The 26421-nt window shown below is 33.5% G+C and overlaps 1 protein-coding gene across 7 annotated transcripts in view; it reads right to left on the reverse strand.

Moving 5' to 3' along the window:
• ATRNL1 (attractin like 1) overlaps nucleotides 1-26421 on the reverse strand; it is a 696391-nt gene that overhangs the window by 435610 nt on the left and 234360 nt on the right. For all 7 annotated transcript variants that reach the window (XR_013824301.1, XR_013824302.1, XR_013824303.1 and 4 more), the window contains exons 22-24: nucleotides 25691-25785; nucleotides 21957-22035; nucleotides 19810-19967 (exon numbers count right to left, since the gene is read on the reverse strand). Coding sequence is in view for 2 of the 7 variants with exons in the window: in XM_079900307.1 (XP_079756433.1) it covers nucleotides 19810-19967; nucleotides 21957-22035; nucleotides 25691-25785 (332 nt within the window). In the remaining 5 variants the exon portion in view is untranslated. The remainder of the gene's footprint in view (nucleotides 1-19809; nucleotides 19968-21956; nucleotides 22036-25690; nucleotides 25786-26421) is intronic.

Here is a 26421-nt window from a genome sequence, read left to right on the forward strand (position 1 = left end):
CCCTGCAAGCCACAACTACTGAAGCCTGCGTGCCTAGAGCCTGTGCTCCGCAACAGGAGAAGCCATGACAATGAGAAGTCTGTGCACTGTAATGCCCCCGCTCGCTGCCGCTAGAGAAAGCCCGCACACAGCTACGAAGAACCAACACAGCCCAAAATTTAAAATTAATTAATTAATTAAAAAATTAATGGGATTACTGAGGAAAGGGACAAAAGATAGGTAAAAAACAAAAACATATTTGATAATACAACTTGTAATAAAATATACATTACTGAAGAGAGAAACTACAAATATTTCAATGAAAATGTAATACAAATATTAACACTATTTCAGTCAAGACCTTTACTTTATAATAAAATCCAGTTTAAACAACTTTCCATTTATTTTTACTTTTACCTCAAAATCTAAGGATCAATAGACAGACATGATAGATAGATGTATACAGATACACACACATATTTTACCTAGATAAATATAATATCCCATATTCATTGACATATGTATTTTTATAATAGTTCACTATTTACCAAAAATATTTGAAATGGTTTGCTTTCATCTACTCAAATTGCGCTTGAACTATTGGTATTTCAGCAGCTCTGACTTTTCCAGAAAATCTACTGCCTACCTAAAACAAAATATGCAAGTGACAGTAGCTTTAAAATCTCTAGTGAGAAACTTTTCATTAATCAAAGACATACAATTACTATAAGTATTCTAATAATTAAGTGATAAAAAAATTTTCTCATCTATTTAAAATGTAAAATCTTACATTGTGATTAAAAATTATAGAATCATGAAGTACTATAGATAGAAGGCCACATATATCTTCTCTACAATATTTAATTTTTTTTAAAGTCTTTACTGAATTTGTTACTATATCGCTTATTTTATTTTATATTTTGGTTTTTTGACCAAGAGGCATGTGGGATCCCAGCTCCCTGACAAGGGATCAAACCCGCACACCCTGCATTGGAAGGCAAAGTTCTAACCACTGGACTGCCAGGGAAGTTCCCTTCTCTACAATATTTATGATGGTAATAAAGCCTCTACTTAATTTTGGTAGTGGAGTGCTCACTATGAAGGCTGGAAAACCATTCTTCTGGACAATTCTATTCATTAGAAATTTTGCTTTAACTTGCACTATATTTCTCTATAATACCTATTGACTGATGTTAATTCCAATCTCTACAGTTCCATAGGAATAGTTAAAATTCTAGTCCATGTAAAAGTTCCAATTCATTAAACCTTATTCATATGATATAATTTACCTCTTCTGGATGTATCCCAGTTTGTCAATGTCCCTGTGAATATGTGGCAACTAGTACTGGATATCCTCTATATGCTTATAATACAATGGAATAAAGCTGTTTTTCTTGTTTTGTTTTGTTTTTTCTGGTATGCGGGCCTCTCACTGTTGTGGCCTCTCCCATTGCAGAGCACAGGCTCTGGACGCGCAGGCTCAGCAGCCATGGCTCACGGGTCCAGCCGCTCCGCGGCATGTGGGCTCTTCCCGGACTGGGGCACGAACCCGTGTCCCCTGAATCGGCAGGCGGACTCTCAAACACTGTGCCACCAGGGAAGCCCTAAAGCTGGTTTTTGAGAAAGGAACATAGACTATATTTTTGGGCATGTTAGTCTTTGAAATCCCTATTATACATTCAAGTGGGCATATCAAGAAGATAGCTAGATATGCAAGAAGTCTAGTGTTTATAAAATAGGACTGGGTTGAGGTATAAATTTTTAAATAACAGTTTCCTAGTGCCCTGAAGATTTCCACCTTAGACATTTTCAACATCCCTTCTACCACCTGAGTCATTAGGTCTGACACAGACTGAGGTCTACCTAGCCTTCCCCATATGCAGTACTTTTCAGAGTAGCCAATATCCCTAGGCCCCCAAATTTCAAATTATCCCTATAAGTATATTAAAAAATTAAGGGAAAATATGAACCATGTGAAAGGAGAATCAGAAAACATTTGAAAAATAAAATTAATGAAATACAAAGTAGAATGGATGTATGAATACAACAAATTAGCATGTTGAAAGGACAGACTGAGGAGGAGGGAGAGAAAAAAGAAAATTTAAAAGAAAAGCTAAAAGATATTCAAGATAAAAACAGAAATGTGATCAAATAATAAGAATCTCAAAATAGCAAAGAAAAATGGAATGGAAGAAGTACTTGAAGGTATAATGGAGATATGTTTCCTTGAATTAAAAAGAAAGATGACAAAAATCCTTCACCTATACACATTACAGTAAAATTAAATAATATCAAATTAAACCAAAAAATTCTTACGGGAGAGAAGAGAAAGTTTCAGAGAGAAAGAGTGTATCACATAAATAATAAGAAATAGAGTGATGTGGCACTAATTTCTATAATTTAAATCTAAGTTGATATTTTATCAATAAAATATATATCTAGTTTCTAAACCAGCTAAGAATTACTTTACAACTTCTTCACATTTGAAGGCCATTTCAGTTTCACATGACTACTTTTATTGAGAATCAAGAATCTTGCATTTAAATAATATTTAACACTGATTAAGCACTTACTACACATTTTGACATGTATTATCTTTTTAACCTGCAAAAGTATCCTAAGACAGAGGGGTAGGCAAAATTCTAATATGGCCCCCAAGATTCCCAGTCCTTGATGTACACACCCTGTATATTCCTTCCCCTGAAACTGTGAAAATGATGGAAGTCACTCCATTAATTTGGTTACATTATATGGCAAAGGTGATGGAATAGTCACTCCCATGATTATTACATTATGTCAGACTCCACTTTGGTAGACTGAAGAGAAAAATTTTAAACAAAAGAGATTCTACACCTGGCACTGAAGAAGCACCATGCCATGATGTGGAGAGGGTCAGGTGGCAGGGAATGGCAGTCAGCTTCTAGGGGCTGAGATCATACCCTGACGGAAAGCAGCAAAAAAAAGTGGGGACTTCAGTCCCACAACCCCAAGGAACTGAATTCTGCCAAAAATCAGTGAGCTTGGAAGCCAAGTCCTTTTGCCACAGATGAGAGCCTGACTGACACCATAATTGCAGCCTGGTGAAACGCTGAGCAGAGGAACCAGCTATCTGTGTCCAGATTCCTGACCCACTAAAACTGTAAGATAATAAATGCATGTTGTTTTAAGCTGATACATTTGTCATAAATTGCTACTTAGCAAGAGAAACTAATAAAGGTAGACCCTATTATCATCTCCAGTTTTGTATGTGAAGAAATTAAGGTACTGACACACACACAAAAAAAACTTCTTCCCAATCATACAACTTGAAAATGGAGAATGTAAAACTGATGTAGTCTGATTTAGGATCTGTGTTCTTAATACCTACTCTTTACAGCCACCAGAAAAGCAAGCAACTGTCACCTGAAGAATAGATTAAAAACATTCACGGAATAGGCATTGATGAAAAATACTGTATATAATTTACCTTGCACCAGGTTAATTAATTGTGTATTTTAAAAACACAGGAAGCGAAGCCTCCTTTCTCACTTTAATAACAACTGCATCATTTCCTCAGTCAAATCTGTAATATTTTCCTAATATAGGCAAATATCAATTTCAGAAAGCTATTCTTATTCCCTAGATACTGATATACTTTTATCAAGGTTACCTATGATTGCATATATTTGTTGATTTCTGGTCACTAGCAAACACCTCCTGTCCCAAAAAGGAATTATTTTATTCAAATACTTGTTTTCTTATTGGGGTAGTCAACTCTAGTCTTATATCTTCCAGTATGGAAGCTAAAAAAGCTCTTTCTGGGAGATTTTTTTTGTCTTCCACCCTCTGGTACAACAATGGAATAGACAGGTGACCTAAATTTGCCAGTCAGGCTCATTCACCTATGATTTTCAGATCTTAACTGAGTAATATGGATGAACTGAAAAAACCATGAGACTTCATTCACTAGAGTAGTCATGCTTAGGTAAGAATGTAAAGCACTTCATAACTGAAAACTTCTGGGACTAACAGCTTTCTGCCTATTGTAAACCAGACTATTTATTCTCCCTTCACACTGTTAGCAGCATGTTATACTAATAATACTTTTTCCATCTGTTTGTTATCGGAGATAGCTTCTGTTCCTTACAAAGAATCTTAACTAACAAAACTATTTACTATACAATTTCATTTTTGGAGAAGAAAAAAATGTTTTGTTTTGTTTTACAAGAAGCCTTGTGACTATTTATAAAGATGAGGGAAATCCTTTGTTGCACTAATAAACTATCTACATTACATGCTAAGACTTTTCAAAAGAGTACTATCAGAAAGCATATATTATCCATACATCTCTCCCTCAGGAGAAATGCATTACTCATCTCTTAATTTAAAAACTATTCATTGAATTACTTCACCTAAGTGCTGGGGACAGTTTCTACTATAACAGAGTTTTGAGGCTAATAGGGGATAAAGAAGTGAAACAATAATTACAACAGAATGTGATAAGCTGAAGGATGTAACAGTTTAAGAGGAGAGTTATGTATAAGGGGAGGTTATATTTGCACTGAGACAAAGGCTAAGCAATAGTCAGGAGGTTAAGACAACAAAGGTCATTGAAAAAATGCAGAATGTAAAAATGCCCAACAGAGACAAAGAAATCAGAGTAGACAGATGTTGGGGGAACTACAAGTAATTTGGTATGGCAAGAAGTAGAGATAATAAAGACAAAGGGAATATTTCATAAAAATGAAAGGGTCAATACAGCAGGAATATTAGCCAATGTAAATATTGTATAAAATAGTGCAACTGCAAAGAAAAAAGAAGAAAATCTTACAGTATTGAAACAAGAAACAAACAAATCACCAAACAGTTGGAAATTTCAAAAACACTCAGTAATTCACAGAAAAAGTAGAAAGAAAATAAGGATACAGAACACTGAGCAACACTATCAACCAAATATTCAATTAACATTTAACGAATAACAAACAACTGCGAAGCATACTTGTTTTTTTAAACACATATGGATTTTCAGTAAAAGCAACCATATTCTGGGCAAAAAGCAAACAAACAAAACTCGAAACCAATAAATCTATAGGATTAAAATCATACATAGTTTTCTCTGGCCACAGAGAAAATTAAATTAGGAAATAATGAAAGGAAGACACCTGGAAAATTCCCAAGTATTTAAGAATTAAATAAGACACTTTTGAATGACTCATGAGTCAAAGAACATATCTCAAGGGAAATAAGGAAATATTTAGGTGTGAATGAAAATGAAAATAAAACTTTTCAAAATTTGTGGAATGTGCCTAAAGCAGTGCATTGAGGGTAATTTATAGCTTTAGAGGCATATAAAAGAAAAGAAGAAAATTCTAAAGTCAGTGATCTAAACTCTCACTTTAAGAAGCTAAAAGAAAGTTAATTAAACTAAATTATTTAAATTAAACTAAACATTTTGTTTTCAACTGTTATATAAGCAGGTATAATTCTTGTACTACTTTTTGTTGTAAGTTATCAACCTAATATAGATAAGTAAAATAGAAAACATTTATTTTAAATGTTATGGGAAATTACAGAAAGATTTAAACAGGTGAGATTATGTAAGAAGATAAAAACACTTTCACATACCAATGATGATAATGGTGCTGAGGAGGGAGAAATGGTGATCACCTATCTACTGCTTATTGCAATATTTACTGTAGTATAGGCATGGTTCTATTTTACATAATTATGTCATTTAATCATAATGATAACCCTATAATGTAAGCACTACTGTCTTCATTTTATAGATGAGGTAACTAAAGCTAAGATAATGGAATAATTTAACTGAGGTCACAAATGGGGGACAGACAGATTTAACAGAAATCAGAGAAAAGTAGTTCAGAATAAAAGAAGTCGGTGAGAAATGCTACAAAGAACTGAATAGCATTAGGATTAACAAGTATCCATTGGCATGGTAACTAGGACATTATTACTGACAAGCTGACAGGTATAGTTTAAAGCTGTTTTGCTACATACTAGCGGTCTGATTTTCAAAATACATGACATAATACAAATAAATGGTAGCAGCATGTCATTATAGCGATTGAAAAATGTGGAAATTTTCTGGAATTCTAGAATTGGTTTCCAATCGTACTTACAGTCTGTTTTCTGCTCTCTTTCACTACAAATGCGTATATATAAAGGAATTTGTGCTCCTGTGAATGGTAAAGATGCCATCAATTTCTTCTTAATATTATCCTTTTCTGTTGTTATGGCAGTGTTCCAATATTAGTTCAGTATTCAAAATCTTAGCAGTGTTATACGGATCAGTCCCACATGTGTGCTGCCTAGTTGGCAGTATGAGACCTGGGCAGATGTCTACCTAGCCTGTAATAGGTATCTTTGGTATCCTACTTCTCAAAGACTTTGGTATCCTAATTAGGATCAGTTCCATTCACTAACAGGTCAGGGGTGAACCAAGAAGTTAATAAGCAGCTTTATGGGACCGATCATCTGAATTCTTACCTTCTGCTCTTTCCTCATACTTTCTGGTTACCTGGAAACCTCCTTTACAGTCCACTGGCCATAAGCTGTCCATCTCTGCAATTGTGCAATGGTGGCAGGAAAACAAAAGAGGGCAAATAAAACAGTGGGGTTTAGCCCCACCCTCTGGGAGTTGTGTCTCTATCAGAGAAGAAGGCTCCCTGCCCTCAGAGTTGGGACTTTGCAGCTTCGCATTCCCAGTGGCTTTTGTAGCCACTACCACATGACCATTGAACTGCCTGACTACTGAGGCCCAGGAAAGTGGAGAAAAAGGAGAGAAAAAAAATGGTACGTATTTCCCATCCTCCCTGAACTTTACAAGTTCCCTTTTCCACTCTTTAGGCCAAAAGTAGAGAGTTTCTTCATCTCACTCTTTCTGCATCACAGTGCTCACTTCTGGGTCTGGGGCCAGCGAATTCAATGGGAAAAAATGTTAATCTCAACACCAGTTCAGTGGTACTTTGAATCCTAGTATTTTTTTCCAATCTGCCTCCTAATAATTACTTTCACAGACCTCAAATTGCTATATCATGCATTCTGTTAAGATTTTTTTGGTTGTGTTCAGTGAGAGAAAGGTCAACATGTGTTTACTACTCCATCTTACCTCTTATGTGGAATAGGAATGCTTCCAAGGACTAGTCCAACAAATAGTCTTTTATTAGTTTTTATTAAAAGTTCATGTGTACTTCAGAAATATGTCAATTCTGTCATCGTTGGATGCTGTATTATCTCTTTCTCTCATGTATATACACACACAATTATATCTATTGTGCTGCATCAATCTTCTTTTATTTTAGTGATACAAAGATATTTTATTCCTCCTTATTCTATTAGCAAATGAGAGTTAAAAGTGGGTTAAAGCAGGGGCGTCCCTAACCCCGGGGCCATGGACCAGTATCGGTCCGTGGCCTGTTAGGAACCTGGCCGCACAGCAGGAGGTGAGCGGCAGGCTAGCAAGCAAAGCTTCATCTGTATTTACAGCCGCTCCCTATCGCCTGAGCTCTGCCTCCTGTCAGATCAGTGGCGGCATTAGATTCTCACAGGAGCAAGAACCCTACTGTGAACTGCGCATGCGAGGGATCTAGGTTGCGTGCTCCTTATGAGAATCTAACGCCTGATGATCTGAGGTGGAGCTGAGGCGGTGATGCTAGCACTGGGGAGTGGCTGCAAATACAGATTACAATAGCAGAGAGGTTTGACTGCACAAAGACCATAATACATCAACTGCTTGCAGACTCATATCAAAACCCTATCAGTGAGTGGCGAGTGACAATTAGGCTGCATCTGTTGTCAGGCTTTATAGTGGCAAGCGAGTTGATGTACTTCAATTGCACAGCTGCATCTGGTGTCAGGCTTTAAGTCAGAATCCAATACTTACTTTATTCTGCTCGTAGCCCGCCCATTATTTTATTTACCACTTCTGTCCGCGCCTCTTTCCCATACTGTGCACTTGTCTCAGTCACAGTTTTGGGAAGCCCACAAGCTAACCCTAGCCAAAATGAGTAAAAAACAAATGTCGCTGGAGAGCTTCTTTGAAAAGGGGAAAAGACCCAATGATGAGACAGCAGAAGACTCTGGCTGCCAACAAAAAGGAAGCTGCATTTAAAAGAAAACACCAAGAGTCCTACTTAAATTACCGGTTCACTGCAACAGGTGATTGACATTCTCCAAGCCTGCTTTGTAAAATATGGGGCGATCGGCTATCCAACGAAGCAATGAAACCTTCAAAACTGCTTTGCCACATGGACCAAGCACCCTGCATTAAAAGACAAGCCTTTGGAGTTTTTCAAAAGAAAAAAATGTGAACACAAAGAACAGAAGCAATTATCGAAGGCCACCACTTCATCAAATGTGTCTGCACCAAGAGCATCATTCTTAGTGGCTTATTGCATTGCTAAAGCTAAGAAGCCCTTTATTACTGGTGAAGAGTTGAGGCTGCCTGCTGCTAAGGACATCTGTCATGAACTTTTAGGAGAGGTTGCAGAAAATAGCAAATCAATCAAAGGTACACACTTCTAGAGAATCAGGTAATCTCTCAGAGAATTGCTAAACAGCACCTACCATAATACTGTTAAGTTAGATGGGAATCACTTTTGCCTAATTCAAAATTTTAGACAATTTTCTAAAACCACCTCCCTTCAAATCATAAATACTCTTCAAAAGGTATTCTTCAGTCCCCCAAGAAGGTGATTTCACGGTGTTTTCGCCTAATTCATACACATGGGTGTAGCAACAGCAAGAATTGTTAATCAACATACATACAGTCTCCTTGTACACTTGCCAACAAATCTAAAGCCACTTGGTATTAAGCCACTAAGTCAAGAAAGTTAATTTCTGTCTTGAGGTTCCTTAAGGTATCTAGGACTGGGTATTCAATAGCTTCTATTTTCAAGAAGATTTTTTATCCGATCTTACTTTTTCTTCTGTTCTGAGGCTAGAAACCAAATCTAAGCAATCTGTCTCCGCCAATTCTGTCTTCAGAGCCTAACGAGTTAGTGAATTATTCTTCCTCCAAAGTCCCCCAAATCTGCTAAGGATCCAGATCTTCCAGGAAATTACCCTGACAACTGCATGTAAGACTGGGACACTAAAAGCCATAGAACAGTTACCAGACAAGTCTTCTAGAAGGCTGTTTAGGTAATGATTGCACACATTAATACAACGCTTTTTCCTTAGTAGTGGGCTTATTATATCTGACTAAAGTTATTCTCAAATTTAACACACAAGGGAATGCTTTAATTGGACAATCTGTTGTCCAATTATATTCTGGAAAAAATGAGGACACATACGTATTAAAACTATGCAAATAGGGCTTCCCTGGTGGCGCAGTGGTTGAGAGTCCGCCTGCCGATGCAGGGGACACGGGTTCGTGCCCCGGTCCGGGAAGATCCCACATGTCGCGGAGCAGCTGGGCATGTGAGCCATGGCTGCTGAGCCTGTGTGTCTGGAGCCTGTGCTCCACAACGGGAGAGGCCACAACAGTGAGAGGCCCGCGTACAGCAAAAAAAAAAAAAAAAGGAAAGAAAAACTATGCAAATAACCACATTGATATAAAAGTAAAGAGACTTCCACTCTTTAAAAAAAAAAAGCATGTATTCCTGAATTCCGTAGGATCACTGAGAGCAACATATCATTCAGAGTGTTTTATTTATTTGGCATTAGCAAAGATCAAGAAGAAAGAGAAAGGCCTTCATCATATTATCTATCAGAAAAGAGAATATTAAAAATGATACCACAATATTCCCACTCAAAATCCCATCCACATTTAAAATTTTCTCATTAGTTCATGTAGCCCTATGTATTTAAGTATTATTCCATTGGACTGTGAAACAGCAATCTGTTTCCATTAACTTCACACATTTTGAAGCTACATTTTGGGCACATACAGATTCAGGATTGTGCCATCTTTCCAGTGTATCTGCTACCTCTTTATCATTGTGAAACATACCTCTTTAACTCTAGTAATGACTCTTGCTTGAAAGTTTACTTTGTGTGATCAATAGTTTTCTTTTGGTTAAGTTTGTATAGCATACTTTTGGTATACTTCTACTTTCAACCATTTTGAATCATTATATCTAAAGTTTGTCTCCTTTAAGTATCAGGTTTTATTCAATCCTGTATGACAGTTTTAGGCTTTTACTTGGTACATTTAGACTACTTAAATTTAATGTAATTACTGATATAGCTAGGTTATACTTCTCTTCTTACTATGTAATTTTTATTTGAACCACCTTTGTTATACACCATTTTTCTCTTTTCATACCTTGCTGTGAGCTCATAAAATATTTCTATTTGTCAATTCAACTTCTCAGTCAACTTATTTCATTCTTTCCTTTCTTCTTCTTTAGATTTACCCTAGAAGTGATAACAACTAGAGACTCTTAAGATTTATTACTTTTACCATTTCACTGATATTGCTAGCACCACAGACTACTTTAGTTCTACTTACCCCATTGCTCTTTGCATTACTTTCATCATCTATTTGTTGTTCTACAGAAATTTAAACTCCATGAGCTATTTTTTAATCCAGTATTCATTTAAATTTACCAATTCTGTTATTCTTCATTTCCTCTCATGTTTCAATGTTTATATCTGAGATCATTTTAAAACTTTCCTCTGCTTAAAGTCCTCTCTGTAGTATTTCTTTTGGCTCCAATCTAATGTCAGTAAAATCCTTCAGATTTTTTTGTTGTTGGAAAATGTACTTATCTGACCTTGATTTGGAAAATGTGTTTGTTGTTTATAGTTGACAGATATTTTCCGTCAGCACATTTTCTCCCCGCTAGTGGTTTCCATTGAGAAGTCACTTGTTGGTCCTGGGACAAGTAGGCTAGTCTAAGCGTGAAATTCTCATGGAGATGGCAGGAAGGCAAACGGAAACATACAAGTCCTCTTAGGTTTTAGGCTCAAAACTTGCATATCCACACTACTGCCTCATTAAATTCTTCTCCATCTTCCAGAGCTCTTATTATCCCACACCACCACCCCAATCATTCTACACCATCACTTTTCTATCATACAATCTGGTTTCCAGCGATTAAAAAAATCTGTTTGCTCCCTGATGAAAATTCTTTCATTAAACTTTGAAAACCCATCTCTCTTGCCTAGAATTCCCTCTCATACATCTGGTCCATGAACTCCTATTCATCCTTCAAAATCTTGCTTCAATATAACTCTCTCCAAGATACTTCCCTGCTTCAATATCACCTCTGTAACATTAATAAAGGTGGATCTAAAATTTAGACTCTCCAGTTCGCAAACACCATTCACATTGATGTTAGCCACAGTGAATACCTCAGATAACATTTTATGACTGAAACAAAACCAAAATATGTCCCTGAAATTTTATATAAAGGCTCTAGGAGAAAGTCTTTTCCCTTTTCTGTCCGGGATGACTAAATTAGGATTCTATAAACCCAACTAAAATAGAATAGAATACAGTCAACATACTTTGTGAAACAGAACCTACAAACAGAGAGGGAATAATTACATTAGCCAATTCAAAAATTATTTACATAACACAGTATAAAGAATGTCAAGGGACACAGTTTTAGGTAAGATGGTCGTAAGAGGAGACAGAGTTCCTGAAGTTCCCAGAGACATTTCCTTTGGATACTCTGTTTTTCTAAGCCTGTAATATCCCTTGTGTTACTTCAAAGCTAATGTAAAGTTGGATTTCTTTACCTACAACTGAAAGAATGCTGATTAACATATTTTATGAGCTACTTGAGGGCAGAAACTACTTTGTGTACCATTTTATCCCCTTGCAAAGTACCCTGTGTGTGACTGAAATTTAAGAAATATCTGCTGGAGAGTGTAGCCAAAAATTTATATAAATGTTCAATATCCACCCCACTTCCATAGGAAGCACGACTTTATATTAGCCTTTGACTGAATAAATACAGAATTAAATACTAAGTAAATAACAATCATTACCATTCCTTTTTATTTTGTTAGTTTCCTACAGAAATTTATCAAGTTCTATTATCATGCTAGTAAGTTTCATCCTATTAATAGCAATATTAGACCCAAATTGGATCAAGCCAAATGAAATATTTTTCTACTTTCTTACATATCAGTAAAAACTTCTCCTAATTCATCTAATACTTTTTAAATTGATCTGTTAAATCTGTTCAAACATATATGGGAACATTATAACTGAAAGTAGTCAAAAGAACTGAATAGGAAAAAGTACCACATAAAAGTATGAAAATACTATTGACATTAATTAAAGCAAAATCTATGTGAAATGTTTGGCTTACAAAAAGGATATGATACAAAGATGTTTTGTTATGCAAACAACAAATAATTAAATAACTCTTCATACATTTTTTATGCTATAGCATATAAAAAAGAATTAAATTACAAGTAGAAAGTTCTAAAGTAACTTGAAGTATTTTCTTTCAGCTGTACACACAAAGTGCTCTCCCTGTGTAACAAGTCTACTGAAGCAAATATTTTATAAAAGTAAAAATGATCATAAAAGTTAAATGTTAAGTTTTATCAGAAACCATTTTTGCTTGTTTGAAGCATCACTGATATAACTTTGTGAAAAGAAAAGAGTGATTTTTATCTTTGGACAGAGGATTCTTGGTACCTCATGGTCTGATGGATATTTTTCAACAGGAATTGGGTTTTTTGTATTTTTTAATTTCAGCTACTTTTCAAAATAACTGCCTCCATAGAGTGTAGTTTGTAAATATTTATGAACAATTTCATCTATGGATTGTAAACTTTCTCATAATTTGCAGCTTCTTGGAATTTGCAATAGTGTGTGCTGAGGAAATCTAAAATATATAGACATATGTCTACAAACTGCCATTTATCTGAAAAGTACTTGAAAACTTAAATACAAGCTATTAATTAAAACAATTTACAAGTAAAAGCATAAAACACATACATAGTAACAGTCCCATCCTTCAGCAGAACAAATTTATGGCTACCATACTAATCCAATTACCATTCAGACTCAAAATTAAATGTAGGATTTCTACTTCCTTCCAAAATGGAGTGACAGGGAATGGATTTATCCTCCTGCCAAAACAACTAGTAAAGCAGACAAAATGTATGCAACACTGGTTGGATATCAGGTATTGGATATCAAGCAGTGCAGGACAATGATCCCTGAGTAGAGAAATAATGAGGTAAGCCTTCTAATGCCACAGATGATTGTGGATTTAAGGCTGGATCAAAAGGAGAGTGAACACAGGTGCAGTCCAAGGTGTAGCCAAGGTGGCTACAGTGTACAAGACAGTATACTGGAGAAGACAGAACTGCCCAGAGTCCCTGCGAGTCTTCAGGCGAATACTACTTACTGGTGAAGAAACTATCCAAAGCTGGAGAAAGAACCATATGAAAGGAGCAGAGAGAAGAATCCTCAAAACTCACATAGGGTTGGGAACAGCTCATGGTCCAACCAGTCAGAGGTGGATAACCTGTAATTCATGTCTCACAAAGTGGAGTACCCAGAAGGGTAGTACCTCAGGAATGGAAAGATTAACCCTAGATTAAATTATGCTTTGTTCCTGCCGATCAAAGCACAAAAATAAGCCTTGAAAAGACCAAATTTTTCCAAGTAAATTAACTCCACTGCAGAAAAAAGCTAAAGCTTATCTATCAAAATTAATAAATATCTAGAACCCGAAAAGGTAAAACGCAGAATGTCTGGCATCCAATCAAAATATGACTCATAAGGAAAGGCAAAATAAAACAATAGGAAAAAAACCTCAGAAATGACACAAATGATAGAATGTGCAGACAAGGACATTGAAAGAGTTATAGTAACTGTAATTCCATATGTTCAAGATGGCAGAAAATCGATGGACCATGTTAAATAGAAACACTTTTTCTAAAAACCTTATCAAAATTCTAGAAATAAAAAATATAATGTCTGAGATGAAAAATACACTGCATGAGATTAATATGAGATTGGATAATACAGAAGAAAAGATTAATGAACTTGAAGATATAAGTACCAAAAATATCCAAAGTGAAACACAGAGAGAAAAGAAAAGAATGAATAAAAACCAAGAACAGAGCATTAGTGGGCAAAGGAACAATTTCAAGCAGTTTAATATACATACAATTGAATTCCTAAAGAAGAAGAGAGAAGTGGGAAAAAAACAGAAATAATGGCTGAATATTTTCTAAATTTTGTGAAAACTATAATTTTATGAATTTATGAAGGTCAGTAAAACCCATGCACAAGAAACAAAAAACCCCACACCTATACACATCATAATCAAATTGGCCAAAATCAGTGATAAACAGAAAAAAATTTTTAATGCAGAAAGAGGAAAATGAGCCATTACATACAAAGGAACAGTAAGGTTAAACACATTTCTCATTAGAAACAACAGAAACCAAAGGACTGTATACAGAAACAGCTTTAATTAAAGGAAAAATCTACAATTTAAAATTCTTTAACACCCCCCCAAAAAAAAGTGAAATAAAGATTTTTTCAGAAATACAGCCAGATATAATGCATTGTCAGCAGATCTGCACTAAAGTGTTAAAGGACGTCCCTTAGGCAGTAGGAAAATGATACTACATAGTACACACTGCTATATTTAAAACAGATAACCCACAAGGACCTACTGTATAGCAAGGCGAACGCTATGTTATTCTGTAATAACCTAAATGGGGAAAGAATTTGAAAAAGAATAGATAAATATATATGTATAACTGAATCACTTTGCTGTAGACCTGAAACTAACAGAACATTGTTAATCAACTATGCTCCAATATAAAATAAAAATTAAAGAAAAAAGAAATTTGGATTTACAAAAAAGAAAAAGAAATGATGAATATTGGAAACAGTAAATATGTAGGTAAAAGAGAAGATGTTTTCTTATTTTTAATACCTTTAAATAAAACTATCAAAAATAGTAAAAGCGTAGTGTGAATTTTATAATACATGAAGCAGTAAAATATATTCAACAATGGCACGAAGGTCGGGGGAAGGAAATGAAAGTACACTTTTTAAGGTTAATACACAAAAAATGAGTGATGTAATATCTCTTATAGACAATGAGAAGTTTAAGATGTATATGATAAACTATAAAATAATCACTAAAATACCACAACAGAGTTGTAGCTAATAAGCCAACAAAAAGGATAAAATTAAATCATGAAAAATGCTGAATTAAAAAAATATGGCAGAAAAAAGGAAAGAACGAGCAATGAACAAATAAGAAAAATAGAAAACAAATAGCAAGATGTTAGATTTAAACCCAAAGACATACAGTAATACCTCAAAGATACTGTAGGTTCAGTTCCAGACCACTGCAATAAAGCAAATATTGCAATAAAGCATTTCACATAACGTTTTTGGTTTCCCAGTGCATATAAAAATTATATTTGTAAAAAAAAATTATATTTGTACTATACTATAGTCTGTTAAGTGTGCAATAGCATTATATCTAAAAAAATGTATTGTGTTGGCCAAAAAGTTCATTTGGTTAATGAATATGTTGCTAGATAAAGTTCTTGATGAAAATGAAAAAATGTGTCTTTTATTTTTACTTAAAACCAAATGAACTTTTTGGCCAACACAATACATACTTAAATTTAAAAATTCTTTATTGTTGAAAATGCTAACCATCATCTGAGCCTTCACTGAGTCCTAGTAGTAACATCAAAGATCACTGATCACAGATCACCAAAACAAATATAATAATAGCAAAAAAGTTTGAAATATCATGAGAATTACCAAAATGAGACACAGGGACACAAAGTGAGCAGACGTTTTGGAAAAATGGTGCCTATAGACCTGCTCAACTCAGGGTTGGCACAAACCTTCAATTTGTAAGAAATGCAGTATCTGCAAACTGCAATTAAGGAAAGCTCAATAAAATGAGGTATGCCTGTAAATATATATACGTTACACGTACATGATTTAGGATTGGATGAAAAAGACAATTATATGCTACCTAAAATAAATCCACTTTAAATATAAAAGCACAAATAGGCTAAAGTAGAAGGATGAAAAGTAACATAGCATTCTAGCAGTAATTTTAAAAAGCTGGAGTGACTTTGCTATTAATTTTTGGCAAAATAAATTTTTACTTCTTGTAAATAAATTCTAAAGCAAAGAATGCTACCAGGAATATAGAAAGTAATTTCCTAACAATAAAGAGGTCAAGTCACCAATTCATCAAGAACACATAAAAACCCTAAACATTTATCCATCTAAGTAAGAGAGCTTCAAAATACATGATGTAGAAATTGCTAGAACTACAAGAACAAATAAACTAACCTACAGTAACAGTCAGAGATTTCGACGCTCATTTTTCAAATTGACAGGGCATCAATGTGGACACTAGACGACTTGAAAAAGCGATCAACCAACCTGCTCTAATTGACATTTGTACAAGACTTCACCCAAGAAGAGGAGAACACACCTCTTTTGCAACTGTCCAAGGAATATTTACCAAAATAGATTCATATCTGGGTGCTATGGTCTTCGAAAGGTGATTAGGTAGGTCGTGAGGGTAGATTGCTCATGAATGGGATTAGTGCTCCTATAAAAGCAGTCCCACAGAGCTCCCCACCCTCTTCCATCATGTGAGGACACAGCAAGAGGGCACAGGCTATAAACCAGGAAAAGGGCCATCACCAAAACCTGACCATTCTGGTGCCTTGACCTTGGACTTCCCAGCCTCCAGAACGGTAAGCAATGAATTTCTGTTGTTTATAAGCTACCCAGTCAATAGTATGTTTTCATAGCAGCCCAAATGGACTAAGACACTAGGTTTATTCATTTTCTATTGCTGTAGTAACCAATTAACACAGTGTTAGTGGCCTAAGACAATTCATATTTACTGTCTTATAGTTCTGTATGTCAGAAATCTGATATAGGTTTCAGTGGACTAAAATCAAGGTGTCAGCAAGGCTGCATTTCTTTATAGAGGTTCTCGTGAAGAATCTGTTTCCTCAACTTTTGCAGCTTCTAGAGTCTATATTCCTTGGCTCGAGCCCCCTTCCTCCATATTCAAAACCAGTAATGTTGCTTCCCTCTGACCATTCTTCTGTAGGCACATCACCCTCTGACCCTGACCTCAGCCAAAAATGGTTACATTAAGATTCATGTAGTTAGGTTGGTCCACCCCAGTAACTCAGAGTAATCATCTTAATGTCCTAAACTTAATCACATCTTCAAAGTCCTCTTCGTCCATGTAAGATAATATACCCACAGGTACCAGAGATTAGGACGTGGTAACCTTTGTGGAGCCATTATTCTGCCAAAAACACTGGACCATAAGTCTCAATAAATTTTTAAAATTCAAATAAAAAAAAATCAAATCATTCAAAATATATTCTGCGACTACACTGGAATTAAATTAGAGATAAGTGACAGAAGCATTTCTAGAAATTCTCTAAATAGTTGGAAATAAAATATCCCACTTTTAAATACCCCACTGATCAAGGAGGAAATCAAAAAAGGAAATTAGAAAGCATTCACCTTAAGACATCAGAAAAAGAAGAGCAAATTAATGTCAAGGAAGCAAAAGAAAGGGAGTAATTAGAGAGAAGAAATTAATGAAATAAAAAATAGAAAAATAAATGAAATTGATAACTCTCTAAGCAGACTGACCAAGAAAAGAAAAAAGGAGAGGGGAAACTAATTATCAATACCAGGAATTAGATGACATCAGTGGATGATATGTGAATATTGTTAAAAATCTTTTGCCAATAAATTCTACAAATTAGATAAAATAGGAAAGACACAACTGAGAGACACAAACGGACAGAGCTCGCTCAAGAAAAAATAGATAACCAGAAAAGCTCTCAATCTATTAAGGAAATTAAAGTTGTAGTTAAAATATTCCCATAAAGAAAATCACAAGTTCAAATTCATTCAATGTTGAATTCTACCACAAATTTAAGAAGGAAATAATATGGATTCTATATCAATTCTTTCAGAAAATTACACAGGAAGGAATACTTCCCAATTTATTTTATAAGGCCAGCAGTACCATGCTACAAAGTCAACAAGATTATAATAACAGAAAATTACAAACTAACATGCCTCATAAACGTAGGTACAGAAATTCTTAAAATTTCAACAAATCAAATGCAACAATATATTAAAGGTATAATACAAAATGACTAAGTGGAGTTTACCCTTGATTAGTAAGGATGGTTAAACATTCAAAAATCAATGTAATTCAATTCTATTAGCAAATAGATCTCAATTCAAATAATTTTACTATTTTACGTTTAAAAATGGAAAGTTTATTACAGTTCTGTAAACAAACACACATACTCATCTGCCTTAATATAACATATCCCATAGGACTAATGTGATGATTTTACTCTAAGACTAAGAACTGGGCTCTACCTATCTTGACCATCACGGTTATTTTCCACATTTTATTATTTTGGGAGAGTGGGATATTTTAACTTCATTATTCAAATTCTGGTTTGGCTTCCAGAATATATTACTAGTGTGATCTCAAAAGAAAATCCAATTTAGAAAGTTAATTTCTAACCATTAAATATTCATGAACATTCTAAAGTAACTGTGTAATTTGCTTAAAAATAGAATTAGATAGCCATGAAATAAAGGGCAGGAAACAATAAAAAAATGTAACAATTCTTTCAATTTTAATTACTATTTAATAAGCTCAAGGATGAGCCCTTTTGTTACCTTCAATCATAATCTGAATAAAACAAGTGAAATCCGATTAACATTTCTATATAAATCTTAGAAAATGAAATGATATATCCAGCATCCTCAAAGTCAAAATTCTAAAAACCTACAAGGAAATATTTCTGGCATTCTTTTTTTACTATATTAGCATCTAATTCAATCACAATGAAGAAGTAACTTTATCAAATTAATTTCTATTACTATTTACTGAGTAGTAATTTGTACTAATATTTCTTGAACAGGTAAGTAATTTCCTTAACTTAGACATGGAATCAACCTTACAATAAGAATTTTTCCAGCAAATAAGTGATTTTTACAAATCACTCAGTCCTCTCACAAATCACACAGAAATTAATATAAATAAAACATGCAAAATTTTCTATATAAAAGAAGAGTAAATGATCTGTAATTTTTTAAAGATTATAAAACATAATGGCTCAGCACAGAGCTTGGCACACGTGAGCTATTTAGTAAACTAATTTGAATTCATTCTAATCAAACAGTCATAAAAGGATGAATAAATAAATCCCAACATTAAAACATAGACTTTTTCTTTTATAAAAGCGTAAATTAAGTATGACCTTGACTATTTCAACATAGAAAGAACATCCTAAATGTTCCTAGCAATAAATCAAAAGCCTTTAGCAGCCTATCACTAAACACAATAAAAATGAAATATACAACATATATAGAGTAGATAAAGAAATCAATAGTGAAAGGTAGTGAGCCTTAAAGAATTAACTATTAGGTACTGCTAATCCTAAATTTTTAATGAAGGTTTGAATTATGTTCAGTATATAATAAAGATTACTAAACACAGCAAATGATTTCAAGTTCGACTGTAAGAAAAGAATATCTATTTGACCCTCAAAGAATAAAATTAATCAGAAAATACAAACAATGTAGTTATTTCAAGTTTTGATGCATTTTTAAAGAATATAATCTCAATGAAAATTAGTACATTCTTTGGTTAATTCAATATTATTTGTGTAAACGTTTTTTACGAAGACATTCATCATCACAGACATTCACTGTATCCTTTGTATGGAGGGTCAATACTTGTTTTCATATTGCTCAAAATATACAAATCTTTATCCCCTCTTTGAACAAAAACAGCATTCTTTTTGTAATGAAAATACTCAGTGGTCATTAGATTAAATACTATTAACACTTACCTGTATTTTAATGGGCCATGAAAAGTTGCTGACGTACACATAGAAAGTAATGTTTGGATTGCTTCTAAAGTTAAATTTTTCATAGGAAAAACTATCTCTGTATTCTTTTATATTAGTCTTGGAAACTATAGGAGTCTCCTCCCCAGATATTGTTCCAGCTAAAATGTAAATAATAATAACAAATTTAAATAATTAATATTAGGAAACAGGTATCTTTATTAACATAATATATACATATATATATGATATTTACTTAATTTTTGTAACTATACTTATAAGAACATAACTATCCAAATAAAGTCATGTTTTACAACTTAGAATGATGAAGAAAAAAGAAAATGAGATTTGTCATACATATTGATATAATGGAAACAGATTTAGTATAAAAATTATTTTTTACAATGATTAAGTGATACACTGATTAAGTGCTACGTACTAGGCACTGGCTTAGAGACTTTATATTCTATTCTAAAAATAAATTTATCCCAGAGATATTCCAGCTCTGTTTTTCAAACTGAAAACTGAGCCTCAGAAAGATTAAGACACTTGCCTTAAGTTTATAGCTACTGAACAGTAAAGTCCTTTTTGGAACTCAGGTATATAAGGCTTCAGAAACTGAGTTTTTTCTACTTCTCCACAGAGCCTTTCAAAACAAATCAGGACATATTTCACATGTCTCAATCCAATTTAAAAACGGAAAAGAAATCAAATTTTTTTGTTTACCACAAATTGAACCACCACTACTTTGAATAAATTGGGAGGATATAATTTAAAATATGAGTTAAACGTTCAATTAGTTAAACACATATTGGGTACTCAATAAATATTTACTGAAATTAACCAAATGGAAGAAAGAATTTCCAACAATCTTACCAAGACCTCCACCTTAACAGTAAAAATAAATAGGATACTGAGCAACTGAATTAATTTCTAACTGATGACCTCTTCCAAAATAACCTTGGATGCTTTTTTAAAATGCAGATTTCCTGATGACATCTTCCAAACTGATAAATCAAAATTTCTGAGATTTGGTTCTGGGAATCTGAAGGTTACAAGTGATCTCTTGCATATTAAAACCACTGTTCTAAAGTGATTACACAGGTTTTATGTATTTATGTTGACAAATTTTAAAACTCTTGTAGAGTCAGTTTATTATTCAGAATTTCAAATTTACAGTACAAGTTATCATGAATTCTTATTAATGAAACTCACAGAGCCAAGATTTCACTATATGTTTGCACTATTGGAACAAAATATCTACATAATTGTCTAATCTTTTCCACTTTTACACATGTAATATAAAATCTGGAATTGCAAAGACCTCTTCACTCTTGACTTGTGTTTCCATTATTCTACATATTAAAATAGCATAATAACCTAATTTTAAGAAATCAAATATGGATTTCTAAGGATCCACATATTTTATTTAAAAAGCTTCCAGCACTTTTATGCAACAGTGTATCTTTTACATAGAAAGTAGAAAGCAATAGAATTTCCTAAAATGTAAATATAAAACGGTGAGAATACTTTTTCATAATACAGCATACAGATTTGTACTTCTTCTTAGTTATGTTCCTTAAAAGTTAACAATTTCAACTTATAAACCTTATTATGGAAGAACTATTAAGTGCAGGGGTTTTTTACCCTCTCTCAGCACCAAAGCTGACAAAGGTAGAGGGTAAGCTTAAAAATAATAGATAATTTGGTAATTTATCAGCATATACAGAAAAAATTCACTGTCTTATATCAATAGTAAAGTCAATAATTAAATTTATAGCTTCAATGGTGAATCAAGTAATTGAAATTTCAGCCTCTTTAGTCATTAAAGAAGTAATCTATCTTAATTAAAATCACAGGAATTCATAACACTGTCATAAAAAAAATTAAGTAGTGTAAAATGTTGTTATCTACCTAATTTTAATTGAATTAGGGAGAAAGTTAACACTGTAATGAAGCTTTATTAATAATGCTACTTATTATTTTTACCTGAAACAGCAGGTATTATTATATGCATAATTATGGCATATAGTATATATATGCCATATAATATTTCTTAATTTCAATTATTTAAATTAACATAAAAGGTCATAGAACACCCTACGTATAGGAACAGAAGTGAAAGACACATGACAACAAAATTCTCTTACCTGTTGAACCAACTGACCATGTAATGTTGAGATTAAAGTTGTTTGATGCATTAATTGAAATATCCAAATTTTTGTTTGACTGCCAAGAAAGAAAATATTGTGGTTAAAAAAATCAAATTATACTAGATAGATATGTGTACTGTTTTAATTATGTCCATGCTATATTTCTCAAACTGTAAACATCATGTCAATACTCAAGTGAGAAAGTGTCGACGCCAATTACACTTTTTTAATGAAAAAATATAGGTGATAAATTCAAAGGTATATTTAAAGTTCCCATTTATCTTCCCTACTATGATCTGGCCATCCCTATGTAAGCCAGAGGCTGCTACAATTCAATATTTTAGCAATTGTGGCTTCGTATTAATTAAGTCAGGTTCATGAGGCAACAAAATGAGTTTATAAAGACTGTGCATCATTGAGTCAGGCGACCTTGGGTTCAAATCTTAGCTCTTTAATGTACATGCTGATTGATATAGGGAAGGTTACCTCTCCTTCCCGAAAATCAGTTTCCTTATCTCTGAAATGGGGATTTCATGACTTTCCTAAAGACTTTCTTGTGAACATTAAATAAGATTCTTCATCTTCTTCCTTACCAGGGGACTTCCTTCCACGAATCAAGAAGGCATGATTGCTGACCTCTGAGAAGGGGTTGATTTTTTTATTATTAATGGAGTGGTTCAAAAATAGTTGCTTTTCTACAAAAACAAAACATGGTAGAAACAATGTACCCCTAAGAAAACTTAAATCATTATTTTTATCTTGAAGTCACATCTTCATGATTGTGTGTGCCTTATTTTGGGTCGGGGAAATGTGAGAATAACTGGTATTATTGCTAGAAAGGTCACACAAAATTTGCAACTGATATAGGAAACTATAGAACTCTTCTTGAATTTTTAGTTCATCCTCTCAAGTTTAGGCATTACTGAAATATGTGGTACCATAACTAAAGCCCTATAAAATACATTTAAGGTCAAGGAAATATACTGGACTGGAAGAGGTAATACTGTGACTACCACAGTAAATGAAAAATTAGTCATTTAGAACATTATTGTTAGATGTGGATAAATTCAGCAAGATATTATACAAGAAACTACTCCAGAAATTGTTCACATGAAAGCACTGGCTGGAGATGATGTACAGTGGGTTAGAATTATATCTGTTTTCAAAATATAATAAATGCATAAATAATGTAGGTACCTATTTTTTTATTTTTTTGTAGGATAAGTAGGAAACCCAGACCAATAATCCATTTTAATTTCAGAAATTGTTCCAAGTTGAATTCCTCTTTAATTATAAATTGTATAAATATAATTATAAATTAGTTATAATGATGTTACAAGCATCCTTGCTGGCACTTCTCATGATAGTTTAGTGTCCTTCAGTTTCCAAAAACATGTGTCTGGGCTCTTGGCTTCAACTGAACAACACAGCAGAAAGTAAAACTGAAAGCTGTGACATTTGTGAGAATTCAAGTTTTTCTGGAAATTGAAGGAGGAGAGGATAGCCAAGAGAGAAGCAAACCAGAATTACGGCTAATCTGAGCCTATGTGTATGACATTATGGATCATATTGGAGAGAAGGATTACTCACACCCACATTGTGAGTCAGATATCCCACTTATATTAAATGTCTTATATCCTCAATGAACTCTATAAGTACCATTAAACATTCAAGAAGCCAAAGGTAAAGACTAAATTCTGATTCATGCTGCAACATGGATGAACATTGGAAACACTGAAACATTAGGCTAAGTGAAATAAGCCGAACACGGAAGTACAAATGTTGTATGATTACACATATGAGGTACCTGGAACACAGAAACTGATCGAGAATGACAGAGAAAGTAGAATAAAGGTTACCAGAGGCTGGGGGTAGGGGAGGAATAGGGAGTTATTGCTTAATGGATACAGAAATTCTATTTGGACTGATGAAAAATTTTGATGATGGATTGTGGTAATGGTCGCATAACACTGCAAATGTACTTAAATGTCACCAAATTGTATACCTAAAAATGGTTAAAATTATAAATTTTACTTTACGTATGTTTTACCACAATAAAAAAGAAGTCTACAGTGTTTACAAGGCACTTATTAAAACATTCTTATTATACAGAAAATGTAGTTTCTGACATTAATATGTCTTTATAAAAATACACACCATCAGTGAAGAGAGTATTATACTTGTAAGAAGACATCCTCAAAAAGCCTTATTTAAAAGTCAAAACTTTAAATGTAGTCCCAAGAATGTAGGCATCCCTTAAAATCTAAGGAATAAGGAGTATTTCCCTATTTTGGGGAAAGAGGGCTCTTACTTTATTAGAAAATGAAAATTTAAATTATACTATTTTTTGGCAAGTTCAGTAAAATATTTTAGAGGAAAGAAGCTAGCGAATGCCAGGATACATTTTGAGGTTTCACCTATTTGAAAAACTATTAAAATATATGATACAGATTTAGTAAGCTGGATTAATGTATACTAAGAATACAGCATTTGAGAAAGAGTGACATCAGCAAGATGGTGGTATAGGAAGTCCCAGCGTTCATCCCTGACAAAAAGAAAACAATTTAACAATGATAGATGGACCAAAACACTTTTTTGACAGGACCAAAATCCAGTTAAGAAGTTGCAGGACAAAAAAATGAATACAAAACTGAGAATAGCCACATTATAATGGGTAAAAAGAACAATTTCACTTTACCAAGGTCAGCACCTCCCCCAAGCCAGCACAGCTCAACATCAGAAAGATCAACTTGGCCAATGACTGCTCCCTCAGGGGAAAGAGAGAGTGTAGGATATATCCAACATGATTGTCCTTTAATTGTACTGCCCAAAGGACCTATTTCTGTCTCCACTATGACAGAGAGCACTGAGAGAACAAGCATGTGTGGACATCTGACATCAGCTAAGAGAAAACAAACAAAATGTGGGTGGCTCACTAGAGCCAACATGACTCAGAGAGATTGGGAGAAGGTGCACAACCCTGAGAACTTCTCCCCCAGAAGAAGTTGTTAAAGGGTACAAACTTGCAAAGAGTAGGTAAATCCTAGAGATCTAATGCACAATATAGTGATTATAGACAACAAATACTGTATCATAAACTTCAAAGTTGCTAAGAGACTAGATTTTAATTATTGCCCCTCAAAAATTACAATTATGTGACATGACAGAGGTGTTAGCTCATGCTATGTTTGTAATCATATTGTAATATATGCACATATTAAATCAGCATATTATACAGTTTAAACTTACACAATGCAATATGTCAATTACATCTCAATAAAAATATTTTTTTAAAACCTAGCATTCATATAACTCAGATAAAACAGTTGATTTAGAAAAAATATAATGAAAACATACTACTATGTAACAGTATATTTTTAAAAAAAGAAAATATATATAAGATAGCCTGTGTTTTGAAGCTTTGGGTTATATTTTCAAAAAGACTACTCCCAGTTTCAGAACGTAATTAAAAGCATAAACACTGTTGTAAGCCTGAAAAATAATAGAAATAATGCATAAATTGTAGGACTATTTACAAAATCTGAAATATCAAGCTCACAAATTCTGTGAATCACAAAGATAACTAGGTCTTACGAAAAGAAAAAATTAACAGGATTAGTCTTTCTACAAAAGCCCTACAGTGTGATAATTCTGAGAAGAGGTACAATTACAATGAAAGATGATGAAAAGCTGTATCCATTGGTATTTTAAAAGTTAAATTATCTTCTCACCTGTTCTGGGTTTGCTATGAAGTTTATGGCAGTATGATGGCGATCATCTTCCTGTAATAAGCTGAATGTAAACTGATAATCAATTAAAAGGCTGTCTGTAGGGAAAAAAAAAATACAATCCTGATATGTACTTTTAAAAATTGACAAAAGTTAGGTGAATATATATTGCATATCAGATTTGAAAATTATTATCATTAATTCTTAGTGGCCTATTCAAGACTGGCAAACTATAAATCTTTGTTATCAAGCAACAAAAAGCAAAATATAGATATGAAAGTAGTCCTAACGCTTCAAAATTCTATTTATTACTTCTCTTGCTATTATAAAGGTTCTACAAACACTGTAGCCATTCTGGAAACTACACAAGAGAATAAAATAAAGTCATCCACAATCTTACAATCAGAGAAAAATACAGCTATCACTTTGGTGCATTTTATTCCAGTTATAATTCTGTAGATAGAAAGACAGGGAGACATTTTGGTATCCTAGTTTCATAAAATCAAAATTCTTTGAAAACATGAATTTTAATAGCTAAATAATATTTCATCACATGCCATAATGCATTTACTTGGACCTATTATTGTAGTAATTTTTACTTTCAGCAGTTTTTAAATGACTCTGTGATAAGTATCATTCTACAAAAGTGACTCTTATTAACAATTGGTAAAAAGAATTCAGTGGTAAACATTTTTAAATTTTGTCCATGTATAATAATACTGAAACCAAGGTGA

The sequence above is a fragment of the Stenella coeruleoalba genome (assembly GCF_951394435.1).
Source record: "Stenella coeruleoalba genome assembly, chromosome: 16".
Classification (NCBI taxonomy): domain Eukaryota; kingdom Metazoa; phylum Chordata; class Mammalia; order Artiodactyla; family Delphinidae; genus Stenella; species Stenella coeruleoalba.